The sequence below is a fragment of the Macadamia integrifolia genome, chromosome 6 (genome assembly GCF_013358625.1).
Source record: "Macadamia integrifolia cultivar HAES 741 chromosome 6, SCU_Mint_v3, whole genome shotgun sequence".
Taxonomy (NCBI): Eukaryota; Viridiplantae; Streptophyta; class Magnoliopsida; order Proteales; family Proteaceae; genus Macadamia; species Macadamia integrifolia.
Window position 1 is genome coordinate 20,003,151 of NC_056562.1, and position 13,423 is coordinate 20,016,573.

The 13,423-nt window shown below is 38.0% G+C and overlaps 2 protein-coding genes across 4 annotated transcripts; both read right to left on the reverse strand.

Moving 5' to 3' along the window:
* Positions 1-2,410: 2,410 nt before the first annotated feature.
* Positions 2,411-6,948, reverse strand: LOC122082019 (3-oxoacyl-[acyl-carrier-protein] synthase I, chloroplastic-like). Its single transcript, XM_042649507.1, has 7 exons — positions 6,211-6,948; positions 4,566-4,997; positions 4,259-4,432; positions 3,953-4,066; positions 3,654-3,755; positions 3,463-3,529; positions 2,411-2,633 (listed from the first exon to the last, which is right to left on the reverse strand). The coding sequence occupies exons 1-7, from the start codon at positions 6,676-6,678 to the stop codon at positions 2,566-2,568; spliced, it is 1,425 nt and encodes a 474-aa protein (XP_042505441.1). The 5' UTR covers positions 6,679-6,948; the 3' UTR covers positions 2,411-2,565.
* Positions 6,949-7,085: 137 nt separating this feature from the next.
* On the reverse strand, positions 7,086-12,498 carry LOC122082018 (protein SLOW GREEN 1, chloroplastic-like). Of its 3 annotated transcripts, XM_042649504.1 has the most exons (3): positions 11,332-12,498; positions 8,279-8,368; positions 7,086-7,479 (listed from the first exon to the last, which is right to left on the reverse strand). In XM_042649504.1, the coding sequence occupies exon 1, from the start codon at positions 12,413-12,415 to the stop codon at positions 11,414-11,416; it is 1,002 nt and encodes a 333-aa protein (XP_042505438.1). In that variant the 5' UTR covers positions 12,416-12,498; the 3' UTR covers positions 7,086-7,479; positions 8,279-8,368; positions 11,332-11,413. The 3 variants fall into 3 exon arrangements, with proteins under 3 accessions (XP_042505438.1, XP_042505437.1, XP_042505439.1); XM_042649503.1 differs by lacking the exon at positions 7,086-7,479 and having other exon boundaries at positions 8,173-8,368; XM_042649505.1 differs by lacking the exons at positions 7,086-7,479; positions 8,279-8,368 and adding an exon at positions 8,445-9,436.
* Between the last annotated feature and the right edge of the window lie 925 nt (positions 12,499-13,423).

The window sequence follows — 13,423 nt, forward strand, 5'->3', positions numbered from 1 at the left end:
GGGTGGGCCCATGTAACATTAGATTATGATCGTAAAAGTACAACAGTTTTACTAGATTCCATTATATGAATTAACATCAAGAGATTAGTTTTCTAAATGTCTACTTTGAAAACTTTCATTAGTAGCTTACCAAAAAAAAAAAAATTAGTAGTTCTAAATATCTGGTACATGCCCATATTAGTTAGATTTTAAATTTTTTAGCCATATTATCCACACCACGTTTGATTTATGTGGTAAATTATGCCATCCTTGGCTTATATTTTGATGAAAGATATTAGAATAGGTCAATTGGTCCTTAATTGGTATTCCTTAATGATATGTTAACAAAAACAAACATTAGCAAAACCAAAGCACACCATCAAGGGTTAGTTGAGGATCCATGCACGTATTCTCCTCTTCTTCTTTTTTCTTTTTTTTTTTTGTACCAATAGTAGGAAGTTGGAAACTATTATTCTTGAGGAAGAAAGAACATTACCTGATCGTATGTACCTGTGTCTACACACGATGGGTGCATAGGACCACGCTGCATTCTCAAATATATCATTTGTTATAATATTGTACTTTTAGAGTGGTGAATGCAGTTTTAGGACGCGTCAGTGTATAGTTGTCAAAGCAGTTGTGAAAGATAAATGGAGTTGATGATAATTAGTATTGTACTTACGTCCTTGGTTATTATGCTAATAAAATGGAGTAAGACTTTGCACACAAAGTTAGGTGAAGTAGCGTTGATGCTGTCCCAAGCTAATAACTCCCCCTTTCTACATTCAAAGGGAGGGATAGGCATCGAAAGATATTTTAGTAAATGAAATTTGATATATCAAATTGATCAAAATGCCCCTTTGATATCAAATTGATCAAATGCCCTTTGGAATGTGTGTTTTGGAGGATTTTGGCTTAATTTATTATTTGGTAGTTGGTCTTATGGAAGTGTTGTTTGCGATATGGGGGGCTTTGACCTAGAGGCTATGATCACTATCATGGAGCATCTTTTTTTTATTTAAAAAAAAAAAAGACTCAATATATTTCAGAGAGAATATTTAGTAAAAAAAAAAAACTATTTCCTTTCCTGTTTGGGTGATTGTAGACACTTAATTTTGTCACTCCAACTAACAGACTTTACGATGATAAATAGGAGTTTCAAGACAGTGTGGGTCTTGTTTTTAAGGTTGTCGAGGTCCCATAGCCCCGTTGATATCTTAAATCATTATAAGAAACTTAAATTAAATGACCAAAATACCTTTGTAGGTTTTAACTGGTTTAACAACCTTAAAATTGGCCAAAGTTTCATGATTTAATGATTTAATCACGGGTATTAAAATATGGTTTGAAAAGGTTTTAATTTGACAATTATTTTACAAAAGATTTTTTTTCTCTCTCTCATGGGACCTACCGCTTGAATATTTTCAACTGAAATAGTTTCCATTTTTCATCCCATTTAAAAATTCTCAGATTAAGATTTGTAACGGATTTTGAATCATGAAAATCAGATTTTGCCTTGTCCATGATTTATTGATGGATCCCTTTTCATTCACTTTCGAAAAAAGGCAAAGGGTAATGAGAAAGGTAGCATTTGAAAAGCATCATTTTTCAAATACTAAAAGTAAAAAATACATAAAAAAAAAAAGATGATCAAAATCTTCGATGATATTCCCGTGAATACAATAATTTAAAATACTAATATTTCTACAAGAGAAGAGATCTTGGGTAGTGATGGAGTAAGTCAAGGCACAAGTGATGAAACTATGACTAAAAATATGGTGTTTAAACCAAACCGCCTTCCACCAAAGTAGAGAGCTGCCCTTTGACCTAACCAAATCATAAGCCAAGGCTATAGTCAAGTCTCGAAAAATGAAGGAATCCACAAGACAACATCTCCAATTCTCCACTATCTAAAGGTCTTCTAGGAATAGCATGCGGATGATTCCAGACTTGGGCAAGAACAATTGAAGCTGGTGGGCCAGGATCCCACGAGATTCCAAACATGATATGGAAGAAACCAAAACGATTAAGAATGACAAAAACTAATTGTAATTTTATTTGATTTCCACTTGACATGATTTTGGCCCAATTCTGTGAGCGGGGCACATGATTTCAACACATAGTTGATATTACTTGGTTATGATACATTATATTGTCCTCCATGTTTACAAACCAGCTGCCCATGGTAGCCGGGTTCAACAAGCTTATTTGGAGCCTTACACCATAGCTAGCTCAAGAGCAAAGTTAAACATGCAACTCTCATGGAACAGACTCAAATAGGGTCATGAAGGGTATTTGATTCAATTAGGTTTTGAAGTCCGACATGTGGTTAATCTAGATTATGTTCTCTTTTCAACATTTAAAATAATCAATAATTTTTATAGACTCAGAATGGTTGACAAGAAACCTTTTCAAATGAGGTTGTGCAAAGATAATTTTTTATTTAATTAAATAATGATAAACAAAATAGAATTACGTAATTATAATTTCATCAAATTTACACTTAAAAAATCTATCACATATAAATAAATTTTGATTGAGATTATAATATGATCTTAATTTAACAAATTGAAAATAATTGAATAGTCAAGGCTTGAATGCTGAAAATGCTATAACCGAGTTTTGTCCTCCAAAGCCAAAAGAATTGGAAATTGCTGCAAATAATAAAAAGACTTCAAATTAGTAAGCATGCAATTTACATTTTTACTTCAAAAATGAGGGGGACCTGACATGCGCTTAGAAAAAGCACCATTACTCTTGCCCCCCCCCCCCCAACTTCCATGTGATGGTTAAGATGAAGCTTCAATTTGGTGGATATGTTGTTCACATTATCAGTTAATCAAGGTTTCGAGACTAATATAACAATCTACTTTAGAATTTTATAATGTTTCATATGTAAGACAATGTAGACTAGTTGAGATCCTTTTCAATACAGGTCGAGTTGCACATTCGTCGGTTAGAGGGATTTGATATGGCATCAAGGCACTGCTAGAGGAGCAAGATGACCCTTATTGTTTAGTAAATGGAAATTATATCCTCTCAAGTGCACCACTGCGCCCAGTGCGCATCAACAACCAAGGGTGCAAGCCTAGGTGTTGTGCGCTTGGTGCACTAGGGCATTGGAAAGGATCCGTACTGGTAAATGTGATTCTCCTGGCCATTAGAAGGGGGTGTTGGAGAGGTACCATTGAGGATTTTGTGTCACTCTCTCTTGCTTTCTTCTGTTTCTTTTTCTCACTTCTGTTTTGTGTCTGTGTGGCTCTCTCCTCATTGGTATCGGGGTGTTGGAAAGGATCCAAATACGTTGGGGGGACTTGAATCCTCTACGGTGAGCGGTGAGTGGCAACGAGAATCGAATGGCTGGGAGGACCCTGGCATGCAACCCAGCCGTTGGATCCTCACCATGGCTCACCATCCCCCAAGGATTTTTGTCCGTTGGGGGGGAGGGGTGGTTGACACATTTGACAAAGTTTTGCTACTCACCAACATTCACTTCATGTTGCAGCTTCTTGTTTGCAACTGTATCAAATTCCACAAATGGATCAACATTCTGTTGTAGTTCAAGAAAAATTAAGTACCACATCGATTAGTTAGAAGAAACAGAGGGAAGAAAAAAAATGGAGATCTTACGTAACTTTGGATACACTCTTATTTCTCCTTAAAGAAATACATACAAATTGATTTATTGTTGGATGAATCCACCCAGTAGTTATGGCTTTTAACACAGCAATGGCTTCAAGGCCCCCAGCAGCACCAAGACAGTGTCCTATCATGGACTGTTGATAACCCAAATTAATGGTAAATCATATGATGAAGAAACAGAAGAATTTAAGGACATAAGAAGAAAATTGATCACCCAAATCATATTGAAAGGAAGAATCACAGGACACTACTTAGTTTAATCAATCCTTACACAGACAACTTGTATAAAATATGTAAATAAATAAACCACAAGCATGAAGAGAGAGAGAACCTTTGTTGCATTTATCTTGATCTCTGGAGAATACTTGAATACCATTTTTATGGCATTCATCTCTGCAAGGTCCCCTACAGTTGTGGAAGTTGCATGTGCATTTATATAGTTAACCTGGACCAGTTAAAAAATAATAATAATAATAATAATAAAGAAGATTGATCGCATCTTACTCATATGGGTAGTCTATATATTTTCTGTTTATTTTTTTTCTTTTTTTCTTTTTTTCTTTTTTTCCCTTCCAATTGATGCCATACTTCTTTAATTTATATGCCACAAGTAAATTAGGGTATTGACAAAGAGTACCTCTTCCGGGGAGACACCAGCATATTGAAGGCTTCTTTTGATACATGATGAAACACCAAGTCCATCAGCTCGGGGTTCAGTCAAATGGTAGGCATCAGAGTTGATTGCACCCCCTAAGTACTCAGCAATAATTGGTGCATCACGCTTCATTGCATGCTCCAAGCTCTCCATTACCTATCAAAATATATAATAAAATATAATAATTAAGGGTGTAATTAAGATGTCTTTTTTTGGGATAATCACACTTAGGTTAGTGAACTGAGCCCCTTCAGCATATAAAGAAAGAAGCTAGATGCCTAAAACATACCAAAAGTCCAGCACCTTCACCCATAACAAACCCATCTCGACCTTTGTCCCATGGCCTTGAAGCAGTTTGAGGATCATCATTTCTCTGTGATAAAGCTCTACAAGCTGTAAACCCACCCAAGCCATGAGGAGTAATTGAAGATTCAGTTCCACCAGCTATAATCAAATCAACATTGCCTTCCCTAATGTGGTTAGCTGCTGCATAGAAGCAGTGATTGGAGGTAGCACAAGCAGTTGCAATTGAATAGTTTGGACCCATAAAACCAAATTCAATTGCAAGCAAAGCTGAGGCTGCGCTTGTCATTGCGAAATGATGTGAAAATGAATCCATTTCCCTGCAACCTTTTTCTTTTAAAGATTGAATTGCTTTGGCAAAGCCTAAATTGCCACCAGTGACTGATCCAACAACCACACCAACTCGTTCCTTGTCGATCTGTGAATGGAGCATAATGAAGAACAATAGTACTAGTGAAACAAGAAGATTACCTTCAAAGATTTTTTTTTTTTTTTTTTTTTTTTTAATGAGGAACCCCTTGAACCTGTTGGGTTTTACGATTTAGGCCCTTAGGTCAACCCTGGTTGTGCCTTTGGACCAGTAGAGCAATACCCAATTTTTTTTTTTTTTTTTCCATTGTTAGAAAAATATAGAGCATCATATAGGCATGAAAATAATAGAATAGATTAGGTGAAAGAAATTCCAAAGACTTCCTGTCTTTATGTAGTAGTTGAAACATATAAAACCCTCTCACTTTATTAATATTTTCCTTCCATTTTTTGACTAAATTTTAGTTGATGGAATAAATGAATATCACAACCCTGAAAATTATTATTTAATTTGCATGATTAGACAAATAACTTGGGATCCCCAAAATTGGGAAGGGGACATATAGAGGAAGTACAATTCTACGATTATCTATATTATAAAATTTCTACTAAAAAAATTGTAAAATTAGATTTACATAACCGAAATTTTGGATATCCTCAGATTTGACATTTAGCAAATTCAAATCATTTCCTAGATATTTAACGGTTAGAATCATTATATCCCCATGTGGCATAAATAAATGTGTCCATTAGAAGATTGCTATGAACACTAAATTGTAAAAATTAATTTAAACTTATTAAATAATCCTTGATGAGTCAAGTTTGTAAACTCAAACGAAACATGAATTTGATATTGAATCAAATTTGGATATGGTAAGCTAGTTGGATACGAATGTGGATATTAATATCACTCTAATTCCATCCTACACTCCTCAAAAATTGACACAAAATTAAGATGAGACATGTTTCCTTGCTGAAATTCTCCAAAATGGAAAATTATTTCATGGACCCTTGATGGTATGCAACTTTCAAAATGAACTCCCAATCATGGTTTAAGATTATGGAATCAGTCTCGGTCGATGCCAATTCAATCCCAATCTAGATCAACATGTATCAGTCTAGATCAGACGAGAATACCCTTAATTTTCATTTAAAAAAAAAATCCTTTTCTACCCTTGGTTCATACCGGTCGGCTGATACCGATCCAATCTAACCATGCTCCCAATATTATAATTCTTCTTAGAATTGATTGGAGGAGCACATATCTGCCAGGGTAATCAAAATGAGAAAGGAAAACAAACAATTTCAGAATTCACCACCACCTTAGAGAGATTATTAGAGCCAAGGCCTGCATCATGGACAGCCTTGGAGCCAGCAACAAGGGTGTAATTGATAAAATCATCAACCCGAAGGTCTTGCTTGTTCTTGATATAACCATCAGTGGTGAATCCATGGATTTTCCCAGCGAACCGGGTAGGGAACTGAGAGACATCAAAATGGTCAATGGGACTGATGCCACTCTTGCCTTGGAGGAGGCAGTCATAGTAGGCATCAACATCGTTGCCAAAGACAGAGGCAAGGCCCATCCCTGTGATTACCACACGTTTCTTTGGGTCCTTCTCTCTCTCTGGAGCAGAGGATGTAATAGAAACAGCTGATGCTGCTATTGGCAACCCTGACCTCTTCTTCATATTTGCTCTCTTTGTTCCATTGGATGATAGCTTAGGGGACTCTCTAAGGAAGGTCTCAGCAACAGAGACATGGAAGGTTGGTGACTGAAGGGCTGGCATTTTGGCTTTAGTTGCTAATGCAGCTTTGTGTTGCTAACGCAGAAGTCATAAAGGTTATATATAAAGGGTGTAAGAGAGAGAGAGAAGTGTAAAAGTGGTTGGAATAAATGGGAGATGGATTCTTTCATTGTTAGAAGAGGTATGACAACAGAAACCAATTGAGAGGGATAGTTACGCCTCCCCAATACCACATGCTAGCGAATGGCTCCAATGGGCGTGCAGGATGAAGCATCACAGGAGGGGTAGTGGTCATTTCAAAGGGAGAAAGAGAAAGACAGACACTAATCCCTCTAGCGTGCGGCACGCAGACAACATGCCCAACCTTTTCCCTTAACCCAAAAATATATTAGATATAATAAAAAAAATAGCAATTTTTTTCTCATCCTCCTACCTTTAGAAAATCATGATTTGAGTAATTGATCGGTTTATCTTTCTGATTCACGTAGAAGGTATTATATACAAGTGGTTTGCTCCACTAATTTAGCCAAACAGAAAACAAATTCCTACAAATAAGCAACTATTACAAACCTTATGATTCAACTACTTTTCTAACGTATCCTATACAGCTCGAATTCAAATTTTGAAAAAAATTAAATAAATAAATAAGAAGAAGAAGAAGAAGTGATTATTACTCCCCATCAAGGTGGAGAGTGCAATGCATGAGCCAATTTGTTGATCAAGTATATGAAAGTTGTCTCAACCCAAAGGATTGGTGAATACGTAGAAGATGAGATGAGAAGTTATCTCTATGTACTTCATCCTTTCATGGAATATGGTATCAGCAGCTTTGTGGAGGGCGACCTGATTATCACAGTACAATGTAGCTTGTATATGATGTGGAATCGAATCCGTAGATCATATAGAAGGTAGAACAGTCATGTGAGCTTGCATGCTGCTGAGGCCATAAATTTGCATTCGGATTCCATGAGATGGGGCTGGTGCCAAGATAAGTATAGTATCCAGTTATGGATATTCTTTAAGTAGGGCATCATGCTCTGTGCTAGTGAAACAGGCAAGCCGTGGTCACAACATCCCTCCATGTGGCCTAAAAGTAGTACCCTTTGGTCCAGGGCCAGCACTCCCCTCCCATACACATATTCAAGGTGGGTGTGGTGAGTTACTTGTCCTCCACAAACTATAGAATTTTACCTGACACCTAGTAGCGCCACATGCTCAGGATGATGCAGTGATCCTAAGTCCCGACTCTCAAATATATAGGAAATGATCTATATTAGCCAAACAGTCAAAATTTCTAAGCTGCTAGGTAGCTCAGTTGGCAAGGACCTGTGCCAGTTGAGTTCATTAACATAACCCCCTCATGTATGCCCACAAAATTTCAGCCACATCCGACTTGCCATGTGATAATAAATGTGTAAAAACTAAGTAGTTTATAGTTTGTGCATAACAGGAAACCCCTACCCCTCCCAAACAATTGACCTGCCGACTGTGCATATCATTTGAGTTGGGGCAATGTGACAAATTTGGACCTGTTACTTGTGCAACATGCATGGTGTCACGCATTTGGACTAAAACTTAAATATGGGCAACTATTCCACAAAGTTTAAGAGCCATCAAGTTTCAACGCGGCAGAAAAACCTACCTTTAGACAGGGGACCCGGATCCTCTCTAGTGCGCCAGTCTCTCCAGCACACATCGGATGGCTGGCAGCACCGGTCAATCAAAAACCAACCTGTCAGATTGATTAATAGATGAGTAATGTTCAATCATCTGGCTGGCATACTCAGAGAAGGGTTTCTTGCTTCTTCTTTTCTTGGTAAAAGGTTAATTCACAGAGAGAAATCAAAATTATACCGAGTCCACTACACAATAAGCTACAATTATATTCCATCCGCATTCTTGATGATCCAAGTCTAGATGCAAACCAACCCAAAATGCTATTAAGACATGGTAATTCAGTAAACGCTAAATACCAATGAAATGGAAAAGAGGTGCTTCCTCGGGCATCTTAATCCATTCAACGAGGAAAACTCGACATAATCTAAAGCATGGATGCCACAGGAGCATAACGAAAGTGAATTTCCTTTGGTGGAAATAAGCTTTGGGTGGGTTACACTTGCAAATATCTTTCCCTTTGATCCTATAAGTTTTCATTGTATTGGACCATTTTAATGGACCGGAACTGAGGGTGGGAGTTAGGAAAAGGAGCTCAGTCAAGTAGGATGGTTTTAGTCCAAATCTGTCGGGGTATTTTTCAATCATTCTTTATTGTCCACTTTCGGTCCATATGTAAGTTGATCAAGTCCTAGAGTCACTATGAAAGCTGGTTGGGTTTTCTTACTTAATGCTATGTTTTCGAGTCTGAGTTTTGAGTAAATACTGTCAAATACATGTCTGTTTTCGCTATTCCACGTAGTATTTTGGGTTCTAAATTAATTTAGGAGTAATAGGGGGTCAATTTATGAATTTGCATATGATGCAGCTCAAAAATATATAGAGAATATAGAACAGTACTATTGCCCAAATATGAAACCAGTTACAAGATAACAAAGGTCGAATAGGAGGTCTCCCTGCTTCTATATATTTCACAATACAAATATATATAGGGGAAGGGATAACTAGCCGTTGAAATATAGCTGTTGGAATAAAACCATTGAAATATAACCATTGGAAATTAATGACTAGTGACATTATGGCTGCATCATTCTCCTCCATTTGAAAGAACTTGTCTCGAGCTTGAAGTGGCCATCTCCATCATCCAAGTGTCATGATCAAACTTCTTCAATTCCATGATCTATCTCTGACATGGTGTTCAAGATTGGAACTTGCTCTGATACCAAGCTGATGCAGCTAAAAAATATATAGTAGTTTTATTGCCGAAATAAGAAACTAAGGGCAAGATAACAAGGACCAAAGAGGACCACTTAAATCTGAGGTCGCTTGGGAACCTCACTCAACCAGAAGAGGACCTCAAACGCAAATGAAGACTCACTCAACTCACGAGTGGGACTTACTCACCACAAGAGGTTAGATATAGGGGAACAGAGAACAAGCATTGGAAAAAAGTCATTGGAATATAGTCGTTGGAAATTAATAACTAGTGACATTATGGCTGCATCAGTATACCTAAACCAAGAATTCAGGAGTAAAGCTTTGAGGACTTGCAATATTATTTGGAAGAGATTCTCAGATTCTCTAGTGGGATTCCATTAGGCATCGCAGGTGGATTTCCTGGTCTTCTATTTCCTTCTAGTTTCTACTTTATTTCTTTCACTATAACTAGCCTGAGGCACCCTGGTCAAGCTTCTATTTTCAGCTTGCTTCAAATTGTTATATGTTTCTATTTACTGGCTAGAGTTGCTTCAGATTTGATACCTAAGTTCCTGCATATCTGTTCTCTTGAAATTCTGGTGTGAGTTCCTGTCTGATTAGCTAGAATATCAGTTCTAGTATCACACTGCTGTTTCCTAGTGGTACTAGGAGTGGCCTGCAAAGATGTCATCTGAACTTAGAATTATGAAATATTTTGCAATCTAGTAATGCCATCAAGTTGAAAATTTGACCTGAATTTCAGGTCAATCTGAACTTTCTATCTGCTGTCAAAACTTCTAATTTTTTCTCTCTCTGAACTTCAATTTATCTAGTTTACTCTGTTATTGGTGATCCTGTGTTCGCAAACCAGTCTCTAGTTTCTAGCTTGGCATTGGTCATCCATCGAAACAGCCTACTCCCTTAAGCTTCAGAGCAGCTCCCTAAAAATCAAGGACTTTCCAGGGCGGGTAAAGTATAAAAAAAAGGACATACCCAATGCATGAGGCTCCCGCTATTGCAGGATCTGGAGAGGGGCATACGTACGCAGCCTTACCCCACTTTGTGGAGAAGCTATTTCCTTGTTTGAACCCACGAACAACAGGTTGCAATAGAGAAACCTTACCGTTGTGCCGAGGCCCACAACTGCAACAGTTGCCAGGAAGGGGAAAAAAACAGAGCATAACAGTAGCATGAGAAAAAATATTCATGCCAGGAAACTGCAGATTATTAAATAGATTTTTGGTCAGCACGTCTCAGTACTGTGCGAAGTCTTCGAACAATTGACGCCAAACAAGCAACTGAAAAGGGGTCTCCGTGAAGATTGTTTAAGATCTAATTGATGATGGGACTGACCTCAGAACTGAAAAGGGATCTCCATGAACTGAAATGGGGTCTCCAATAGATTTTTGGTCAGCAAGGATTTACAAAATGATTACCCACAGATCTTTGTTTACCAAAATTCTCTATTAGCAATTTAAATATCATCCTGAGACTCAGATTCTAGACTAACTTGATCACAATACCTCCGCTTTCATTTGCACAAACAAGAGAATCCAACCACCCCGCAAAGTAGCATAGTAAATTTAGCCAGCAAACAGTTTAAAGAAGCCAAAGCAAAATCACTAGATAGAATATATTAAATTTCTGTCTCCCAACGTTACAAGAAAAATTACTTACAGTAGCAATTCTATTCTTACCTTGGGGAAGCAGAACTACTGCAGAACCTTGAAAATTTATCTATAGACGCACTAGAAAATATTTTTAATTTCCTTTCCCACTTCTTCGTGTGATTTGCCATGGAAGATTCAATAGCATTGCTTTGAAATTTTTTAAGAAAAAAAATGGAGATGAACTACAATAATTTTAACAGAGGCAAAGAGATACCAGGAAACCCAGTGTTGCCGGCTGGAGAGATGAGTCATCTCTCCAATTATTTAAATCCTCAGCAGCAAAACAATCCCCAATTTCAATTCTCTGAATCAGTCCCAAAGAGCTTCATCCTCGTCAATGGAGTCTGCAGAAAACCCTCTACCTCGAACTTCTTTGGCGAAAGATCATGGTACTTTGCAAACTGTTCTCGTGCCTCCTCGTTTTTATCAAGCAAGCTATAAATCACACCTTGGCAGAAAAAAGGCCTGAAATCTTCTGGGTCTTCCTTTGCTAATTCTTTGTAACTCATTAAAGCCTCATCAACATTTTTCTGAAGGAACTGAATCTGAGCCATAATTAACCTCACATCACGCGCTTCCTTACTCTTCTGCTCTTCCTCTGCAAGTTCCAGTGCATCTTCGAGTCGCTTTGAAACAGCCACTCCTTCTCCACAACGGTCCATCAGCAAGGCATTCTCGAATAGGGCTTCGAAAGAGAGAGGATTTACCGCCAAAATCTCTTCGTAAACCTTTCGAGCTTCACCTTTCTCTGCCATCTCATTCAGCAACCTCGCCATTAAAAACTTCCACTCCACCTCCGACGGTTGAACCTCAACAAGACGTCTCAATATCTTCAAAGCTTCCTCGTCTTCTCCGTCTTCCAACTTCCGCTGCAAGAGAGATTTCAACGCATCAACAGCATCAGAATGCGACTCAAGAAACTGAGAAAGCGGAGATTCCTTGGTTTCTTCCTCTTCAAAATCCTGCTTCTCTTCCGTCAATGTCGCCGGAGCCTCAGCTCTAGCAGGCAACCCAGAGAATCTCCCGAGTGTCAAAGCTGCGAATGTTGTTGTCAAGATCACAGTTTTAGCAGCATTCTTGATCCGTCGGACAACTGGGTTTTTCTCTCCTTCAACCGATGAAACTCCAGTTGCAGAAACCCTAACCCTAATTTGAGAACTCAAAGGCTTTCGGGTGGAGAAGCGGAGATTCGAAGGAGGCCACTGTTGGGAAGTTGGAGTTGAATGGAGAGGACCGAAAGGAAGGAGATTGGGTCTTCCGCCATGGGCAAGGACTCCTCTGGTTAGAGAGATGTCCATTGGCTTAGGATTTTGGGTTACTACTGAGAAGAGTTTGACCGGTGCAGGTTAAGGCGGAGATGAAGAGGTTTTAGGTTTGTTAGGGGTTTAGGGCTTTTGGCGTTAATCGGGAATCCGCCGATTCGCATTGAACTCGGAAAGGACCGATCCCGATTTCCGCCGTTCTGAATCGATATATATTCCTGCCAAGATTCCGCTGAATCTGTGAATTTTCATGTAAAATGGACGATTTTAGGGTTCTTAGGACCGACCTCAGCCGATCAAAATCGGAATCAGCAGAACCGATTCCTATTTTTAAAATCCTGATTGTATTAAATGACTAAAATGCCTTGAACTGTTTTCCACTTTTTCGATTTTAATGGTTTCCGGAAATCGATTTTTCAAATATGAATTCCTTAAAATCAATACAAACGCGAATTAAATACAGATATTCGACTATCTATTTATATCCTTATTGAAACTAGAGAGTTAAATCATGAGTATGAAAATAAAGCCCTGTTTGATTTTGTTTTTGTTACTGTGTCTAAAAACAGCAAAAACAACACAGAAACAAGAGAAACGATTTTTGAAAATGCAAAAAGGTGTTTGATTTTTCTGTTCCCGAAACGTTTTCAACAGTGTAGTCAAGTTCAAGACATGAGTGAAGGCACGACGTTGGAGGAATGCAACTCACTAGTGAAGGCATGACATTGGAGTTGTATGCATGCTTCATGGAGATGAGCTTCAGAATGATGAAAACAATCCAAAACTATGAGCTTCGCACAACCAGGTTGGAATCACCGCATTTAGATAGCAAGAAGTTTCAACAATGGGTTGGAGGTTTGGGTAGGTCGAGTGAAGTATCGGGTTTTTCACAATTTTTATCGCTCCCACTTATTTCTAGAAACAGAAAAACAATACTACTTGTTTCTCCATTCCTGTTTCTAAACACAGAAATAGACATAAATTTCTATTTTTGATTTCAAAAACAAGTGAAACGAGACAAAAATAAAACAGTTTTTGGGGTGT

What these genes read in the sequence shown, in the direction of transcription:
- LOC122082019 (XM_042649507.1), bottom strand. Translation starts at nt 6,678, where the DNA reads ATGCCAGCCCTTCAGTCACCAACCTTCCATGTCTCTGTTGCTGAGACC. An exon ending in CTGGTGTCTCCCCGGAAGAG is followed by an intron (nt 4,067 to 4,258) that starts GTACTCTTTGTC and finishes TAACTGGTCCAG; the next exon opens with GTTAACTATATAAATGCACA. An exon ending in TCAAGATAAATGCAACAAAG is followed by an intron (nt 3,756 to 3,952) that starts GTTCTCTCTCTC and finishes GGTTATCAACAG; the next exon opens with TCCATGATAGGACACTGTCT.
- LOC122082018 (XM_042649504.1), bottom strand. Translation starts at nt 12,415, where the DNA reads ATGGACATCTCTCTAACCAGAGGAGTCCTTGCCCATGGCGGAAGACCC.